The sequence below is a fragment of the Myiozetetes cayanensis genome, unplaced genomic scaffold (assembly GCF_022539395.1).
Source record: "Myiozetetes cayanensis isolate MyiCay16 unplaced genomic scaffold, myiCay2020 scf3, whole genome shotgun sequence".
Taxonomy (NCBI): domain Eukaryota; kingdom Metazoa; phylum Chordata; class Aves; order Passeriformes; family Tyrannidae; genus Myiozetetes; species Myiozetetes cayanensis.
Window position 1 is genome coordinate 69,406,059 of NW_026087521.1, and position 19,344 is coordinate 69,425,402.

At 41.1% G+C, this 19,344-nt stretch overlaps 1 protein-coding gene across 3 annotated transcripts in view; it reads right to left on the reverse strand.

The window, feature by feature from the left end:
* Positions 1-2,588: 2,588 nt before the first annotated feature.
* Positions 2,589-19,344, reverse strand: part of MPPED1 (metallophosphoesterase domain containing 1) — a 56,376-nt gene continuing 39,620 nt past the window's right edge. For all 3 annotated transcript variants that reach the window (XM_050325510.1, XM_050325508.1, XM_050325511.1), the window contains exons 5-7: positions 11,027-11,142; positions 6,517-6,630; positions 2,589-3,603 (exon numbers count right to left, since the gene is read on the reverse strand). In XM_050325510.1, coding sequence (XP_050181467.1) covers positions 3,485-3,603; positions 6,517-6,630; positions 11,027-11,142 — 349 coding nt within the window. In that variant the 3' untranslated portion in view covers positions 2,589-3,484. The remainder of the gene's footprint in view (positions 3,604-6,516; positions 6,631-11,026; positions 11,143-19,344) is intronic.

A 19,344-nucleotide genomic window follows, 5' to 3' on the forward strand; every position in this document is an offset into this window, starting at 1 on the left:
GGAACCAAAATTAATCTCAGTAACAATTCTGCCTGGTGATGGGAATGCATTCGTTGCTGATACACATCAGCACCTTCCTTTGGGAGCTCCATGATCCTTGAGAGTCCCTTCCAATTCAGCATATTCTGTGATTCTGGACAGATCTCAGTGAAGGTCAGCAACGGGGAGATGGGGCGGGAAATCACTTGGGAGACCACCCCAGAATTTAGATAGAGCTGACAACTGCAAAACAGAGTTTGTGGAAACCTTCCTCTTCATGGCCTCCTTCACCTGAGGTAGATCAGGAGCCCAGGTCTTTCTGTGCCCACAAAGTTAAAAACAGACACTTTGCCCTAACCTCCCTCTCTGTGAGGTTTTGTCCTTACACTCAGATGTGGGGTTTGTGTCCTTAGAGCATGAACCCTCCTTCCCCCAGCTGCCATCCACACCCAAAGGATGGCATCCCATTTCCCAACCCCTGCACAGCTCCTCTGCACTGCTCCCTCATGCCATCTTCTCCCTTCCTCCCAGGCACACCTGGCATGCTCTCCCACCAAAATACATCAGTTGCAGGCAGTGCTCGTTGCTTTCCCCATTCTCTGCAACCCCAAATTCCGACTTGCTCCCCCTGCAGGAGATGTGGTAGCAGGGAACTGGCACACAAGAGCAAGGCACCCTCTGCCCATCATCCCCAGCCTCTCTGCCAGCTGATCCCCCTCTGCAAAAACCATCAATACCTCAGTACCATCACTGTCCTTTAATATCCCACAGCCTGGCTCCTATCCTTGGAGAACATGTCAGTCTTTCCGACACGGAGCTGGATATTACGAGGCCTTTTTTTTTGTTGTGTGATTTTGTTTTGGTTTGTTTGTTTGTTTTTTTTAAAGACTTTATTTGTCTAACATGCTTGACCAAAAATTACAACAACATTCAAGTTATGCCAAAATGATTAAATAATCTTTAAGCTTTCATACCTCAAGTACTTTAAATGATATTTTGAAGTAACAGCTGCTTTCATATCCTTTCCACATAAAAATACACAGTATTTGGAAGATACCTTAAGAAAAATTATTTTTAAGAGAATAGTTTATGGTCCACATAGAAATGTTGCTGAGGCCAATAAAAGGACCTCTTCCCCCCACTTTAACATTTTAGTCTCTTAAGTGCCATGAGCGAATGTAAACATTTCAGACTTTAACATACAGCCAATTTCCTGCCACATTTGTTGCAAACTGCTTGAATTGTGACTAGCTAAGACACTTTTATTCTAACTACAGTGCTATTGTTCATCTTCCCAGTGACGGCAGGAGTTCATCTTCAACTATGAATTTCAGTTCTTGCTGATTTAGGAGTTGATCTGCAATTTCTACACCAGTGGCTGTGACAAAAGTGGCCCCCTCTGAATTCATGGCAGGCTGCTCACGCACTTGGGAACCACTCACCCAAAAACCACTTGCAGGCGCCAAAGACTGTTTTGGGTTTCGTTTCCAGGAAAAAACAGCACATCAGTTTAGACACAAGGTCACCCAACAGGTTACAAAGAATGACAGATCACGTTTTCTGGGGGTCTGGTTGGCTTCTTGTGGGTCCAGGTTAGCGCCTGGGCTGGAACATCTCGGCTCCCAGCAGCTGGTGGAAGAGCTGCCGCCCATGGGGAACCAAAAAGCAGTATTTCTGCCCACCTGGCTCAGAGTTGCAGCTGACACAGCCTGGTTTCCCAACACAGGGGTTTCAAATCGTGCATGTGTATCACGTACGTGCGGCTGCCACGTGAAGCTCACAGTGACATCCACGGATTGGGCACAGGGTAACCCGCACGGTTATCCAGTGCCTGTGTGCAGAGGGGGGCCCTGCAGACAGCTCTGAACTGGCAGGGCTGAGCTCTGCCCAATGTGTGGGAACAAGGTGAACCTCTCGATGCCATCAGCCCCAAGCTGAGGATGTCCACCTTCAGAATACAGCAGTTAAATCATCTCCACCGAGGCAAAAGGAGATGTTTGTAAGTCCAAGGCAGAAATCTGCGTCTTACAGGGCGTGTCTGTCTGATCTGAAGCCCTTATTTCTAATCAATTTTTACGCTTCTGGCTTCTGCCTAGGATAGGACTGAAATCCCTGCAGCTCCAACACCTCTGCTGGCCTGCAGGAAAGCTGCATGGGCAGTGCCACTGTGGGCCACCCCACCCTGCTCGTGGCACGTCCCCTGCTTTGCCTGGTGGCACCTACAACACCACGGCTGGATTTCAGTTTGGGCCTCTCTCAGCAGTGTCCATGAGTGGGCAAACAGCAACACCAGGTGAGGTGCCCTCTGCTCTGTTCCCATCCGTGTGCACTCCTTACAGCTCCCCAGAAGTGAATCCCCAAACTCCACCTGGGGCTGGCGCCTTCCCGTAACATCCACGATGTTCCCCAGGGACAAAATGATCACAATGACATTTAACCCCTCCTGACCAGGGCCAGATTCAAACCAGTCACCTCAGCATTGGCTGCACATCCCACTAGCATGTTTTAAACTGACGGTGCCAGTGGGTTTTATTTAAAATACCATCACTGATCATTGGGTGGGCTTTTAATGGTTTTTTTTTTCTTTCTCTTTTTTGTTTCCTTTTTGCTTTTTGTTTTTTGTGTTTTGTTTTTTTTTAATACAGTCATATATCTCTTTACCACATGAAAACACTGTTATATTTTTCCTTCTTTTTTTTTTCCTCCTTTTTTTTTTTTTTTAGGGAAATGTCATCCTTGTTTTTAGAGGTTACAAATTCCTGAGTTTATACTGCACTTAACACAGTCTCCCTTCTCGAATGTTGAGCTGTTTACAGCATGCTGGCAATATGCACCATTTCCCTTACCATCTGTAATGCCAGATGTAGTAAAACTTCATTTCAGTACAGTGAATTAGGGCCTCTATTGCACTGGTTTTGAATAGATGCAAATACTTAGACCTGGAGGATTTGGAGTAATATCATTCCTCCTGTGACTGGTCATTTGTGCAGCATCTTTTATATTTGCCGTGTTAATTAAGGGAAAACATCTTTACCATCATTTTTCTTTTATCAAGAGCTCACTGGGAAACATCTGAAATGAGGGAATCCTAGTCTAAACACTGAAGTTTAAACTGCAAACTTTCTTAAAGAAACACTCCTTTGAAAGACATCGTTCTTTTAATAAGTCCAATACACAGTATATACAAAAGCCCTACTAGATATATATATATGTGTATGTATATATATATATATTTATATGTCGAATGCATTCACTTTTCTGTGTTCACAAATATTTTAATGGTGAAATGTTAAGTCTTTAATCTGTTCCTGGCACCAAAATGTCTTTGTTCCTCATCCACTTTTGTTACTCGAAATTTATCTGGGAAGAGCTAGCAGGGAAAAAAAGAAGGATTTTGCTTTTGTTGTTGTTGTTGTTGTTGTTGAATGGTTCCCTATTGGGATTCTCAGCCAGCAATATAAAGTTGCTATAATGTGTTGGGTACAACTTTAAATCCTCATTATAATCATGTGTTCCTTGGAGTAGGTAAGTCAATAACTATAGGTGGATTTAGTGGCTGGTAATTCACAGTGCACACAGATGCATTCACATAGGTAGTGGTTCCATCAGCCATGACACCATAACCTACAAAGGAAGAAAAACTCTGGTTACTCTCATGATTCACCATTATCTTCTTTATTTTTCAACTCTTCACCTTTCCCACACAATGGTAAGGGCCACATTTATCACTCAGAAGGAATTTAAAAATTCTCTTGGTCCCCTGAAAAAAACCCATCTTTGTCCTACTGAACTTTTTGCCATCTTTTTAATTGTGCAAGAAAAACAAAAAAAACAGCCCCTCACTGGCTAGGGGCAATAATCTCTGGCAGCCAGCTCACCAAACCTCCTTAGAAAGACAGATACTTTTCTCTGCAAAGCTTTCTTTCTTAAAACCATTTCAGTTTTGGGAAGGATGAGAAGGTAGGTCTAAGACATTGGAAAAAAAATCTACCAAAAATCAAACTTCCAGCCCTAATGCCTCTAAAAATACTGTGAAATGCTGTTTCAGAAAGGGAAGAAGAAGCCCTTTAACAGTCCTGGTGTTTTGAGAAAGAAAAAGCTCTCCATTGTGAAAAATCTTTTAATGAATGACCAGGAAAAAAACATAAGCTTGATTGCACTAAAGCTAAAAGATGGATGTTGGAAACTTTCATTGAAATATTTTGATCAACGTGAAGAATTCACAATCAAAAATACAGGATCTGTGAGGAATCACTTGGTAGGAAGTGTTTTTGCATTGAATATTCAGCCTCATCATTAGTGAAGTTAATAGGAAAATGTATTTGTTGTTACATGCACTGAGTTCCAGCCATTCAGATCCTAAGTACCTGGGACCCTGTGGTTTTTCTGAGTGCAGTTTTGTGTCTTACAGAAGCACTGGCAGTTGCATCATTTGCAAACAAAGAAACAGTAGCCAAATTCCTTTTTTTTTTTTTTTTTTGTACCTTGAAATACCCTGAATAATGCAGGGCCTCCTGGACTCCCCATGTAAAAACCACACTATAATTAGGGACTAGGGAGGGAAGAAAACTCTGCTGGGACTTTGTGTCTTCTTGGCCACATATCTGGAGATTTGCTGGAAGATTCCTGATGCTATGGATTGTCACTCCTGTCCTACTGCCAGCAGAGTTTCCTTGGCCACAACCTTAGCTAAGGATTGGCTGTGATGGGAAAACCAGGATTTTAGTCCCTGCCACGCTGCTTGTCACTTCCATCACTTCCATCAGCAGGAAACCCATGTGCAGAGGTATTTTTTGGCAGACACAGCAAGTGCAGGGAGGGGGGAATAGGGAAGAAACATCTCTTCTAAGCGTCCCTTCCCCCCAGATGTTCAGTAAATGACTGCTGCAGATGTAGCTTTGCTCACTCAGAGGAAGAACTCATCTGTTCAAATCATGAATTGTCTCTACAAAGTGCAGCTTCGTTTGCACAGGCTGCCTGCAAAGGGAATTCTCCTCTGCAGAGATTCAGCATCCCACTGCAAAACAGGCTATGCAGTTCCCCACTTGTTTCCTCTAAATGATGATAGTTAACAAGAAGAGTACCTTGTTTCTGTGCTTCCATACCTACTGTGCCAACTGCATTAATTCACGAGTTTTAGCATTCCAGGGAGGTGCCACTCTCTTCCCTTGAGAGCCAAAGTTGGGCTTGGTTCTAGCAGATGTGATTTTGTTTACCTGCCCGAAGCTTCAAGGCTTGCTGTTTGCTTGGATCCCCTGCAACCCACTTGGCTTACAACTCCTGAAGGAGTGATGAGTCTGAACTGTGTTCACCAGCCCATTTGATTGGAATATCAGAGGTGCTCTAACAGCATTATTTGTTTACTCTGTGATTTAGCAGCACTTGGGACATTACCCAGGCATTAAGAGGTCACCACAGAGGAGGCACATGAGGAGAATGGATTTAATCCCTGAGCTGTAACACAATGATCTGAACATCTCCTCCATCAGTTTTAATCCAGCACAGCTCTCAGCAATGACCATTCTAATGTAGGGTGAAAGCCCCCAGCAGCAAACCAGGCTAGGATTTTTTGGGAAGAGCCATGTTTCTTCTCAAAACCAGGATGCCAGCTACTCCAGTTTTTCCATTTCTGCCCTGGTGAGACCCACAGAGATCCGACATCCAAGGCTGGAGCAGGCCCAGAAGCAGAAATCTGGCAATAGTGGAGTACCTTTTCCTGCCAGTAAGTTAGTACTGCCAAGGACTAAGCAGCTGATAATAAACACTCACATGCCAGTGGGTCACCTTTTGCACAGCCCAGTGATTTCTTCTTCTGGGGCACTGCTTGAAATCCTTAATATGTGACCAGGGCAGACACCATCTACCTCTCCCTTTGCCTGGAGGTGCACTCCTGCTGTCACCAACTTCAGCAGAGCATTTTTGTCACCATTTGTTGACTTAAGTGACGGGAACTCATTTTTTTTTCCCAGCTAAATATCAAATAATCAAGAGAACCACTGTTTCGTCTGGGCACAAAATGTTTCCCCTGCCCAAGCATCTGAATGCATTAATAAATATCTTGGAACTTCTACATAAGGCAGTGGTGACATCCCTCTTGATTTCAACTTCATATATGCACTTTATTGCACAAGCTTGAAGCTTAAGCCTTAGAAGCACCTCCCAGAGCATTCCTACCCATTTTAAAAACACAGAAACCGAAACACAGAGAGCTTGCATGAATTACATTAAATCACAGATTCAACTGAGGAAAATACAATCCATCAGTCCTAATATTTAGTAACTACTGGGCTTGTGTTCTTATTTTAAAATTCACAGTAATCCTCCCTGTGAAGAAAGCATCACCCTCTTTCATAGATGTAGAAACTGAAAGGGAAGCTGAAGTACAAATGTTGAAATGTATCAGCCAATTTCATCTCTATATATGCAGCTAAATATGTATCTGAATTCTAGAAGTTCAGACATTCGAGTTTGAAAATGCTCCTTAAACCTTCTGTGTTGGTGGTTTCTAAACACATATGGAAAGAAATGTGTTCTGACCTTCATGGATATGTCCAAACACGTGAAGCCTTGGCTGTATTCGTCTCTGGACTGTGTTCAGCAGCTCGACACATCCTACCCGTTGCATTTTCTTGGGAACCCAGTCTAGAAAACCTTTGGAAAAGAAAGGAAAGCTTTAAAAGAAGGCAGGTAATCTGCAGCATTTCTGAGATTTCATGGCTTTTCACAAGCAGCCTCAGAAGAACTGACATGATAAAAGCTGTGTTGATAATTAGAAGAGGAAGGAAGGAAAAATACTCAAGGAAAACCATAAAAGCTCGTCTGGATAAAATGAACTATGATAATCCTTACCAGTTGTTTTTCGAGGAATAAAAAAAAAAAAAGAAAAAAAATGATCACTGCAATTTTTGCACTGCTGTAAATGGGAAAACTCAATGTTTCAACCATTTTTCTTCCTTGAAGAGGGTGAGGTGTAAAGGGCAGCAAGTCCAAAGTGAGTCTCCAGGCAACTTAAATGAACATTTAGCTGTTTAAATCTAATCCTGGGATCCACTTCTTTAAATGGAACACCTTGACTGGTGCAATGGAATCTGTGTTAATAAAAACTATATCACACTGAATCCTAGAGTAGTGGAACTCAGGTGAGGAACCTTCTGCGTGCCCAAAAATTAACATCCTCAGGCAAAACTGGTTTAACCAATTCATGGCACAGCAAGTCCCACTCACCTAAACTTATGGACAGGAATGAAAACTCAGGCCTTTTGCAGTAGATTTTATTTAAGTGCTATATTTACTTGCACAAAGATTGTGTGAAAATGTGTATTTCATATGAATACAGACAGAAATATTGCACCAACTTGCCTCTTTATCTAAAAATACTGCAGGGGGATGTTTACTGCCAACTGAAGTCTCATGTTTTCCTTCAAAGTAGTAGTAGAAGAAGGATCTTGTTGCATCAGAGGGTTTGCAATAACCAATCTGATTTCTTTCTATTGTTCTGCCACTGTCACCAGGCTCAAATTTGGAAACCTGAAAAGATAAAATCTTCCTGGTTTTATTGTGTTGTTCTGGCCATTTTCCCCGTGTGCCTGTTTTAGCTTTGTGTCTCCTGGATTGCTGCAGTCCTGTGAATAGATTGTGCCTTTAGCACAGAGTTAGAGAGCCTGGACCTGGTTTTCATGGGTTTCCTTTTGATGTCCACTCAAGCATGGCTAAGCAGCAACCAACTGGTTTAAAAGCCCAGAACTGTGGTATTCAAGCTCCTGGAAAAGCTCTCAGATTTGCTAGAGCTTCAGGGTAGGTTCACACATTGAGAAATGTCTCTTTATAGCTGCCAGTGCTTGAAAACTGGGCTCAAAGTACACTGTGGGGTTTTATGAAAATGGCCAGGGTTTTTGCCCTTGTGTCATGGTTAGAGAGCTAGGTCCAGTTTTCAGAAAGAAGGTGGGAATGCAGCATCCTAATGCAAAAAGAGGAAGTTCTGATTATGATCAAAAACTTTTTAATTCATTCAGATTTGTACCTTCCTCTGCTTGGCACCTGTGAGGGGGTTGGGCAAAGAGAAAGTCCCTCTGAATCACAGGCAGAGCAGAGCAATGTTCTGCTGAGCTCACCAGCAGGTCAAAATTTACTGCAGGAAACAAGAAGTATTTAAGATGTTAAAGTGCAGGCATGCCTTTTTTTTTGGTTTGTTTTTTTTTTCCCCAAGAATAAACATCTTATAACCATAGGTTTTGTTACTTCAGTGATTTGAAACAGTTAATTGTCAAAACGTCTGTGGAGAACAGGAAGCCAAAAGCGTTTCCACTTCAAAAACTTCACAAACAAAAATCCATAAAATTAACTTCTCCATTAAATTAAGCATTATTTATGTTGAACATGTTTTTGTTTACATGCATTATCACCCTTCTGAAGCCTTCCCATATGTTTGCAGCTTATTATGTACACCTGACTACACAAACTAAGAATAATTGATTACACCTAGCTAACAATTAGAGTTCATCTTAGGGTTTTTTTTAATGTTTGGTTACTTGAAACAGGTTTCTGCAGCTGTCAGGAAAGTATAAATCTTTGTCACAGACAATCAAGCAGACAGCTGCAAATGAAGACTTAAAGGTGAAATTAAATTAAAAACAAAGAAAAGGAAAGTGAACTTTTGGAAGAGAAATAAAAGCATCATAAATGCAGAGCTTTAGGAATCGGGGAAAATACTTTGAAAGTTATACCATACATAAAAGTGACAACAAGATGCTGATATGGAAATGAGCATTAGCACTGAACCCATCATCATAAACACTGTATTTCATAAGCTGTGAAATAGATGGCATCTCTTTATTAATAACTAACAGGTTACTAATGAAATGGTCAATAATAGCTGTTTTAACCTTTGTTTTCTTTTCCTGTGGGTTTCATCCCAAAGCGCTACTCTAAAACAGAAGAAAAAAATTACTCAAGTTTTTGTCACTAACTGAGAAACAAAGTCCATAAACTCTTACTGCTGCTTCTGCATCTGAATCACACCATTTCAAATCTATGGAGTAATGAATTAATTTGTTTAGGAGGATGCACACTCTTGAAGTGAGGGAATGAGAAAGCAGCACAGAAAATGGATGATGAATCTACTTTTTTAGGCAGCTCTGCTGGAGAAAAAAAACCCTAAAATTTACAAGAAGACTGATTGCTATTTATGATCATTGGGAACAGCTCTAGTGGTGCTGCCCAAGATCAGAGCAACAATAATCAGCATTCTGATTAAAATAATTGGCTGGGAGGGTCAAGGAGGATCCTGTCTCCCAAAATGTCTGTGGACAGAGCTGAGTAGAGCTACACAATGAGGAGGTTCCCTACATTAGGTAGAGTCCTAATTTCTTTTAAGTGTCATATATTTGTTGCCCTGGGTGTCAGGGAGAGCAACACCTGATGGGTTCTGTGCCTGAGCCACCTATTAATGCATCAGTAAGAGAGAGACAAAGAAACAGGAACTATACAAAAAAAAAAAAAAAAAAAAAAAAATTCCTGGAGGATGGTTGAAGATTAAAAATTAAAAAAAAAAAAAAAAAAAGGAACAAATACTGAGACATGGAGACGGGGGGAAATTCACATTATTCCATTGCAATCAGTGAAGATGGGCGGCTCTTCCTCAGAATTACTATAATTATTAAATTACTTTTCAATTATTAAATGTATGATTGAAGTATGTCTGTTGAGTGAGGGAAGATAATCTGTGTAGAGGTTCTCCTTCCTCTGCAGATCCCAGAGGCTACTGGAGAGGCCTGGTGGCTGAATTATCAAGGTGGCTGAAGCTGGGTGATGTGAACCCCTCTCTCCACTTTCCAGCACTGGATTGCAGGTGAACCTTTGGGTCAGCTGAAGGCTGGATATTTTTTTACAGCTGGTTTTAAAAACAATTTTGAAAGTGCTGGAAAAGCTTCTGACAAACTTTGGAGCTGACACCTCAGGGTCCAAACAGTTGATTTCTGACATCCATGATAGAGGCTCATATTAAAATTAGTCCATGGCATGAGACTCCACTTAGGGTGAAGTATCAAAACACAACCCCTGCTGTGAGAAACTATACTCACAAAGAGGTGCTTTCCCCCAGGATTAGTGAACAGGGGAATGCAAACATGTTTTCTAAAGAAAAAAAAACACAAACCCTTAAGATACTTTCTCCTCCAAGCTCTGAAAGGGAAGAAAGGGTGGAAGACAAGAGGGTTTTAGGGTCAGGAAACTGGGGAGACTAAAGCTGCCTTCATTTCACACAAAGCACTCAACAGAAGACTTCAGTACATGCTCCATGTCCATTTATTAAATTAGTGAGAGTTAAAAACACAGTCACATTAAATATAGATTGCTATAAGTTAAATTCACCAAAAAACAGACTTAAGCCTTTTCTGGACAAGTTCATGTGATTATATCATCTCTGTAACAAAGGCAATTTCACCATTTTCTAGGAATATAAAAAATCTCTTGTGGCTTTTGTATCATCTCTATTGATATTTGGAAAATACACATGCAAAACTATTTCTTTTTGATCTGCTCCTGTTGCCAGACTGTACTACAGATAAGCAACTCACCCATGCTGTCCAAAGAACAGGCAAACTATGGCAGCATTTGGGTTTGTGAGGCAGAAGGTGCACCAAGTCAGCATGGGCAGGAAAAATAGAGATTCTGGGTACTTGTTGAAGTGACAAAAAAATAAGATCCTAATCCTGCATTTTTCTTCAAGCAGGCTCCATGCTTTCAATCTAGTAATTTCACCACTGGCAGATTAGACAAATGCACAGGTAAACGAGCCCCTGCTTATTTATAAAGCTCGTTAAGGCTTTATGTGCTGAGGTTTTATTTTTTAAGCCGTTATTTAATTCCCTACCCCTGGGCACAGGTATCATAGGCAATCATGAGCTGAAGTCCTGGTGCTGCTGAAATCAGTATGCATGTGTACTTTTGACTTTTTTCCAGTCAGGATTGCACCCTGTTTCTGAAGAGAGCCAACAGTTTCTGCACAATCATCCGAAATACAGAGCTAAGAGCACTGGTATTTCCTTACCGAGAGGTGGTCCGTGTGTTATAAGAATATCTATTCCGTCTGGAATAAGGTTCCATTTCTCTAATAGTGCTTGGCCTCGTGGAAGATTAAAGCCCCAGCCATAAAACCAAGGTTGCCTGCCAAGAGAGGAGGAGAATGTCTTCAGTGCTACTTCCATGTACTGGTTATCTAATTAAAACACTGAGATTGACTCTCCACTAGCATGGAATTTGAAGACACAAGCGGCATTCATTTTCTCCTTTGTGTGCACAGTAAACCCCTCTCTCCATACAACCAGCATTATTTAACTTGGATGGCAAATCAGTGCAGTCCTTACCACTTCCAGCAGACAGTAAAACATTCACAGCATTCCTCTGACCTGGATACCAAGATGTCCCCATGTGGATCGTCCTGCTCGACTCCCACAACATTTGGAGCACCTGTCTCAAGACACCTACATGTGGGTATGTCTCACATTGGCTCCCACAGCATTTGGCCCTTATCCTATGACCAGCTGGGCAAGGACAGCCCCTGGCACAGTGACAGATCCCGCTCCAAAGTCAGAGACATCCTCTCTGCTGCTTTGTTTCCCTAATTGGATGCATCCCATCAGAACAAGAATGCTGCTGCTTCTCTCACACATAAATTTCTTCTGTCCTCTGGTGTGTTGACTTGCTTTTAAGTAAGACTTTCCATATTCAGGATTTCTTATCAGACAGGCATTTACATTTTTTTAAACCATATTTATGGAGCAGCTGATCGTGGAGCAGCAGGACTGTAACACTGCCAGTCAGAACACAATTTATCCACATCTTGCTATCCCATTGATTAAAAAACCTGTATTTCACAGCAATTATATCACAATGTTAAATTATGTCTTGCTGACTAGGCTCCAATTCTAGGTCATAAAATTGAGGGGTTAGTTTTAGGTGGGAGATTTTATAATCTTCTGACAGACATCTTTTGGCCACACCAATATTTGAAGAACAATGAATAGGCTGCTTTTCTTCCACAGACAAAAAGAGCCTCAACTCTTGACGACTGAAAGGTTTTCTGTGTCCACATCTCATCTAGCTCTTCATCACTTGCCCTGCATCACCAGGGTCTGGAGGAACAGGTGTCCAAAGAAGAAGAAACAAAAAAAAAGTGAAACCTTGTACATCTGCCACTGGGACCAGAAATATATCCCAGCCTCCAGAAGCTGTGAGGAGGGAGGTGAAGAAGGTGTGTGAATAAGAGATGTTAACAGCACTAGCAATGAAGCAGAAATCTTGTTCTGAGTCATGTTGCTCAGACCATGGCATCTAGCTAAGATAAAGACATATCAGGGCTACAAAATCACACTTTTCTGGTTACCTGTTCAACTCCTGGCAGCCTTTCCTCAGAGGAGGAACAGCACCTGGCTCACAGGCATGTGACTTCTCACCTTCCTGCTGCTGGGTGGTAACAGATTGTCTGGACAGGAGGCTCAGGGGAGACCTTATCCCTCTAAAATTCCCTGAGAGGTTGTAACCTGGTGGGTATCAGTCTCTTCTCCCAGGTAACAATCAGATGGGACAAGAGGAAATGGCCTCAAGTTGTGCCAGGGGAGGTTTAGATTGGATATTAGGGAAAAATTCTTCACCGATAGGTCAAGCTCTGGAACTGAGGCACCATCCCTGGAGTTAGTTAAAAGCTGTGTAGATGTGGCACTTGGGGACATGGTTTAGCAGTGTTAGGTTTATGGCTCAGTGCTCTTAAAGGTCTTTTCCAACCTAAACAATGCTGGGATTCTAGTACCTGGCTCGCTCTGCAGTGACACTGTCACACAGAGCCAAACCCCAGCCTGTGGAGCTTGATCAGCCCCTCGTACATTCAGCTCTCCACTGACAGAATGGGAGTATTTTTATCACACAGGAATGCCCTAAGAATAAATAAACTGAAGTTTGTGGGGTGCTTGGGTATTACAGAAGTGGGAGGCTTTATAAAAATACACAGTAGTCAGGCTTTTTCTAAACTCCCCATCCTTTCCTGCCTCGGGATTGCACTCCACACCTTACACGCCCAGTATCTTTCTTCACCCAGATGAAAACACTCAACTGTTTGGCAAATAGTCTATAGGCCCAGAGCACATTTTCCAGGAGCAAAATCTCACTGACAGAAAATATTTGCAAGGGCAAACAGGAGGCAAAAGGAGTGTCAGCACAGTACATCATGTTTTTAAAGCCACTGACAGTGGATATACTGCCCTTCTCCCACCCATCACTTGCCCTGGTGCTGCTGCACATGGGTAGATTTATTAGATTAGGAGAGATTAGACAGATTAGGTAGATTAGAGAAGGGTGCTAATAATGCCAAGGCTGTGGGTTCAATCCCTGTGTGGCTCAGTCACTTAAGAGTTGGACTTGATGATCCTTGTGGGTCCCTTCCAACTCAGAATATTTTGTGATTCTGTGACGGGATCGCCCCCCCAGCAGAACTAACCCCGAGAAACAAACCGAGGGGAAAGATGGACTTTTCCCAAGAAGAAAAGGTCAAACACCAACCCCCTTCTGAAGAATTATTTGAAGAACACAACGAAGCATTTACAAAGAGAAATAACCACGACTGTCACTCAGGTCTGCCCACCAGTCAGCTCAGCTCCGCTGAAATCCGGGTGACCACAAACGGCAGCCGCAGCTGGGGGAGGCTCTGCTTCCTCTACCAGGGCCACACTACAGGGCCACTCTGTGAAAAGCCCATTTCCCCTTATGAATAGGCATGATCTGCTTATTAAGACAAGCAGCACTTTCCCCCGTGCCTCCCTCCCTCGCTCCCTTTGTGGTGCCTGCAGCCAAACGCGGGGCTGGTAAGTTATTCATGCTGGAGCTGTTCTTTTGTGAGGGGGAGATGTTACAACTTGTGTGATTTGCCATTATGCTGTCTTTTGTGACAATCACGAGATGGAAAGAAGTGTCTGGAATATTTCTGGCAAAAAAACACACCCAAAGTCCAAGAAAGGATTCAGTGGAGGATGCTGGCATGCTTCACAGCTGAGAGAAGAAAGACAAATCACACACTTCAGTGCCCCCAAAGCAAAACCATCTTTATAAGCACGCAGGGATTTTATAAATCCCCAAGTCCCTTCTTCTGAAAATTTACTGCAAAACAGCCATCAAAGTTTCTGAGTAGGGGAAAAAAAAAAAACCAATCTTCTCAAATACCCACTAACAAGTCTGTGACCTGGATATCATGCAAAGACAACTTGGTCTAGAATTTCCATTTCTGATGGAACCTGAAAGCAAAGTTAAATTCTTCATGTCAAGCACTGAGTTTCTGTATTCTCGCTTAGTGCTTACTCAGGAACAGTAAAATATTTTCATAATTTATGTTTCAATAATAACATTTTACATTTAACATAGAAAATATTGTTGTGTATGTTCTATAACAGAAAAATCCACTATTCTCCAAAAAAAAACTGAAACAAACCACCAAGAAAAATTTATTTGGCAGTTTAAGACATACATCATTAGTGTCTCTCACCTCTGAATTGAAGCACTCCTGTAGAAATGTACTTTGATTTAGGTCTTACCTTCTTGAAGCAAACAGTTCGAGTGTCTCCACACACTACTGAGATTCAATTGTATTATTATTTTTATAAGAATAATGCTTGTCTACATATAAGACTCCAGGGGGAAATACATCAGATGTGAATTTGTTTACAGCACAATTAACCTTATGTTAAAAACATATGAACAAGTTTTGCAGGTCAAATAATCTACCACACAAAAAGGGCTGAATTATCCTAGTTTGTGGGAGCAATCGGATGTTGCTTTATGTACTGAATTTCTATCTTTCTGTTCTAAAGTAACCATTGGAATAATTTTCTTACAGAATGATAGTTGCTATGACAACCATAGCAAATTTTCCTTTTCTGAAACAGATGTCTCATTTAGTTGAAAATTAGAATGTGAAAAACCCATGGGAAAAATTAATTCAAACTTTAACAGAACACTGACTACAATGTAATCTCTTATAGGTTAACCCCTTAACATCTCTCTGCACTCTTCTAGTAACCTTCTCATAAATTCTAATTAAACCAGTTTAACCTCCTAGAAATGACCTTCTTAGCTATCATTAGCACTTTAGTTGTCTTTGAAAGGATCGTTTCTGTTACAATAGTAACAGAAAAAAGTCACACTAAAAAAATAATGGTCAAACATATTACCACTTTAATTACTTATTAGGTTCTTTTTTTTCTTTTATTCAGCTACTACTGGAAAGAGCCAACATGTAGTCCAAGAATTCTTTTGTCATTTAAATGGGGCACAACTTGGTTTTACACGTGATCTACTGTAAAGGGTGATGCACTACACAGATTTCACCTGTCATTTACCTGAACACTGAAGGATTTCCATTTTCAAACCACCTCAATGTGCTCAGCAGACATACAATGAGAAAAAAAAAAAAAAAAGGATACTTGATGGGGAGAACAATCAGTGTACATGGATTTTTCTATTACAGGCAATGAGAGACTGAAATTTGATTCTCTATTACCTCGATTAGTAGCAAAAAACGCAGGACTAAACCACAACGTGCAGATCACTGTACATCCTAATTTCTACAGTTTCCTACATGTTGGTTGGTTTGCTGGGGTTTTTTTTTGCAGCTGAAAGGCAAATTGTCTCTCTAGAATTCCTTTGCTTACCAAATAAACCTCAAAGGTTCCCAAACACGTGTAACTTTCCTCCACAACAGTTGACGTTTTTTCTCCTTTCAGAAAATAAACAGATATTGGTCGGCGACTGTAAAGGAGCTCAGTGGGAAAAGAACAGACTGAATCACCTTCCTCAGTCTCGCTGCCCTTCCTGATAACAGCAGAGCTGCACATATTTGATATTTAGAAGCCTGGACTATGCATGTTGAAAGCCATACTGGCAGGAGGGACTGGTCAAGGGCCATGGAGCACAAAAAGCAGTTAAGATTCAGCAGCACAACCCCAAGTAAAACTCACCCCTGATTCTCAGCCCAAGAAAAGTCAGTGTTGGATGTTTAAATCTGATTATTCCTTGATATATATATATATATAATCTTACTATTCTAACTAGCTACACTCCTGTGAGCATGGGTATACAGCACTGTATACAATATATACCTTCCTTATTTGCCTGCTGTTCACGTTCTACAGGTGTTCATATTTTACATCCCTATCACCTGAATTCAGCTGAATTTACTCAATTTTGCCTTTTTAGCCCTTCCTCAGTAAGTAACTAACTGGTTTACTGAGTTGCTTTTTACTCTACTTTCTCTCCAAGTAAGGATTCACAAAACCTTTTTTTTTTCCCCTTTTTTTTGGTGGGTTATTGGCCATTTCAACATCTAAAGTAGTTGTGAAATAACACTCATCTTTCTGTCTTTTCTTCCTCACATGAGAGGACCATCCAAAGCAGGCAGGGACAAAAGCAGCTCTCAAGTCACTGGTGCTAAGAATAATTAGGAGGGCACTGTTTGCTTATGGGCTTTGAAATAATATTCAACATCTTGGCATCTGAGCCAACAGCACAACTGAGATCTGAAGGAAAACAGGTTTCAGAGGTCTGGAGGAGCATGAGGAGATTTATGTTATGATTAATTTCCATGTGGGAGAGAGAAGGGTGGTATGATTTCAGAGACCAAGTATGAAAGCAGTGTACAAAAAGAATTAAACTATGCAAAGAAACTTAAATTCACTCATTCATAACATTGGAACCAGGTCTTTTTAATGAAGTCTAAGGCCTCATAATTAATAAATGCAAACTCCTCTCATTCCATTAAACTCAGATCCTCTGTCACTCTCCTGGCCATCACAGACAACATTCCTTCCAGGGGGAGGGAATTCTGCTGAGTTTGTGCCTTACTTGCTTTGCATCCAAGGTTGTCACTCTTGAAACTCTGAATCAAATTAAATTATTGTTTTCACAAAAGGAAAGGAGGATAAAAATCAAGAGTATGGTCCCTTTGTCATTAATTATTTCTTTTGCAATTTGAGTTGATGAAATCATTCCTCTTTTGTTTAGGAAAGGATTTCATACATCTCTGACTGGAAAGAAGAAAGAATGAGCTGTGACTAAAAGGAACCGATATTTCTAAACATTAATCTGTTATAAAACAATGAAAAATCAAATGAAATCTCCTTTATCTTCATAACAAGAAAAGAAGAAGGTACCAGGTAAGGAGAAAATTTAATGAAATTTAATGAAAGACCGAATTTAAAACACACCAACACCAAATGTAAATAGTTTATCTCATTCTGCTGGAAGGCAAATCATAATATCCCATCTGATATTTGTTTAAAAATAACAAAATAACAGAAACAAAGAAAGGTAAAAGCTAATTTGGAATAATTAGTCAAAAGATTCAGTGCTGAGGGTACAGATGTAGAACTGTACAGACTTCCAGTCTCATTTTAAATGTAAAACTTGCCATGAATGGGCCAACCTGTAAGGAAAAATAATCTGAGGCCCATCTATGCAGGACATCCTTATGGTTATTCAGTGTCCGATGACCAGGCAGATAAAAAAGAATGTTCTCCCACACTTCCCACTCCAGTGTTTCCTGGAGTTCCCTAAGAATAAGAGGTTTGCTGCCTGGGGAGATGGAATATCCCTTTGAATGGACATTCTACACTTGTGGGGTCATTTTTTTTTTTTACAAGGAGGGACTCTCCTAGATGAAACATGACTAAAATAGGCAGGATATGTAATAGGTGCACTGAGGATCAATAAAAAAGGCCCTCACAGTAGCCACTTCTCAGTTTAGGAACTTACCAGGTTTGCATTCTTTTCTCCAAATACCAGGAGTAATTAGGCCATATGGACTCACTGCCTGCCAGTTCTTTTCTGATTTTCCTTCCTTTTTATTTTTTTTTTACCTTTTTTTTTTTCCCACTTAGAAAATTCCTAGCCATTTTAAGTTAAACAAGCATGAAAATGCTTCCAAGAGTAATAAATTAATCCAACATGTGTGCATATATGCATGAAGTGTATTATTTTTAATGTTTTCAATTTAGCAACAGATGAACTTATTGTTTGAAACAGCACACACCAACACTTCATATTGCCATGTGTCTACCTGAAGTGAACAGAATCCAAGCAAAGTTCCAAATTCATGCTTTCCTGCAGTCCTAAATTCGCTCCACAGTGGTGGAAACCAACAGCTTCCATATAGCTTTCTACACCAAAAAGGTACAGGTTTAACACCTGGATGCTCCCTCAGCTCACTAGGAATCTGAGATACCCTTAAAAAAATCTACTTATCTGATGTCAATGACATTATTAGAAATATTTGACACACACACAGAGGTGCATCCTTGGGTTGTAGTACTGGGAGAGCTTTGTCTGGACTCAGGAAAAAAAAAAACAAAAAAGGGAGTTCACAGAGTTTGGAAGAAGCAGCTCAGGAATATGAGGTTGTTGTGAGGTTGTGTGGGGAAAAAAGGGCCAAAGCCCAGATAGAACTTTAACTTCTGCTGTAAAAGACAATAAAAAATGTTTCTATAAATGCATCAGCAACAAAAGGATGGCCAAGGAGGATCTCCATCCTTTATTGGATGAGGACAAGGAATGGGGAAAAGGCTGAGGTACTCAATGACTTCTTTGCCTCAGTGTTGAACAGTCAAGCCAGTTGACCTCAGCCCCTTGAGCTGAAAGACAAGCACAGGAGTGCTTAGAGGTCTTTTCCAACCTAAAAAAACTCTGTGATTGGCTCCAATTTACTTTCTTAGCAGCAAAGAAAATCCTCACTTTAATTCCTTTTAAACAATGCTAATTTACTAAATAAAATAATTTATGAACAGCAGTTCCAAAGGAAGTGTTCTGATGTAAAACAATTTCCCAACAAGTGGTAAATTACTTTTTCCCCTTAAGATCTGGTCAGGGAAAAGAGAGAGAGCTCAGGCAGCTGTGTAACAATGAGTTCCTGCCACGGTGGTTCTATTTACAGCTCCTCAAGTGGAGCACGATGTAAAGTCACCATCCCCTCCTTGATGTGGTAACTGTGTAAAAAGCCCAGGGTAAAAAGCCGAGTTTCAAGCTGCTGTGAAGTGGAGAGGCTGCTTCTCACCAGGTGTAAACGGCTCAAAAGCTGGTGGAGCCCAGCCAAGCTACTCCAGCTGAGAATCAGCTCCGTGTAGATCCGCTCCAAACTAGTCAGCTATTTGTGTTTCTCTTGGAATGTCGCCAAAGGGCTCATGGAAGTACCCAACTGTGTTTACATCTTTGAAACATCCTGAAATTGCCGCTGTCTGAGACTTACACACCAGACTGCAGACAGAGCTGGGAGTCCTTTTGTTCAAGGGGGGGAAAGAAAAAGGGGGGGGGGGGAAGAAGCACCAAAACAACGAC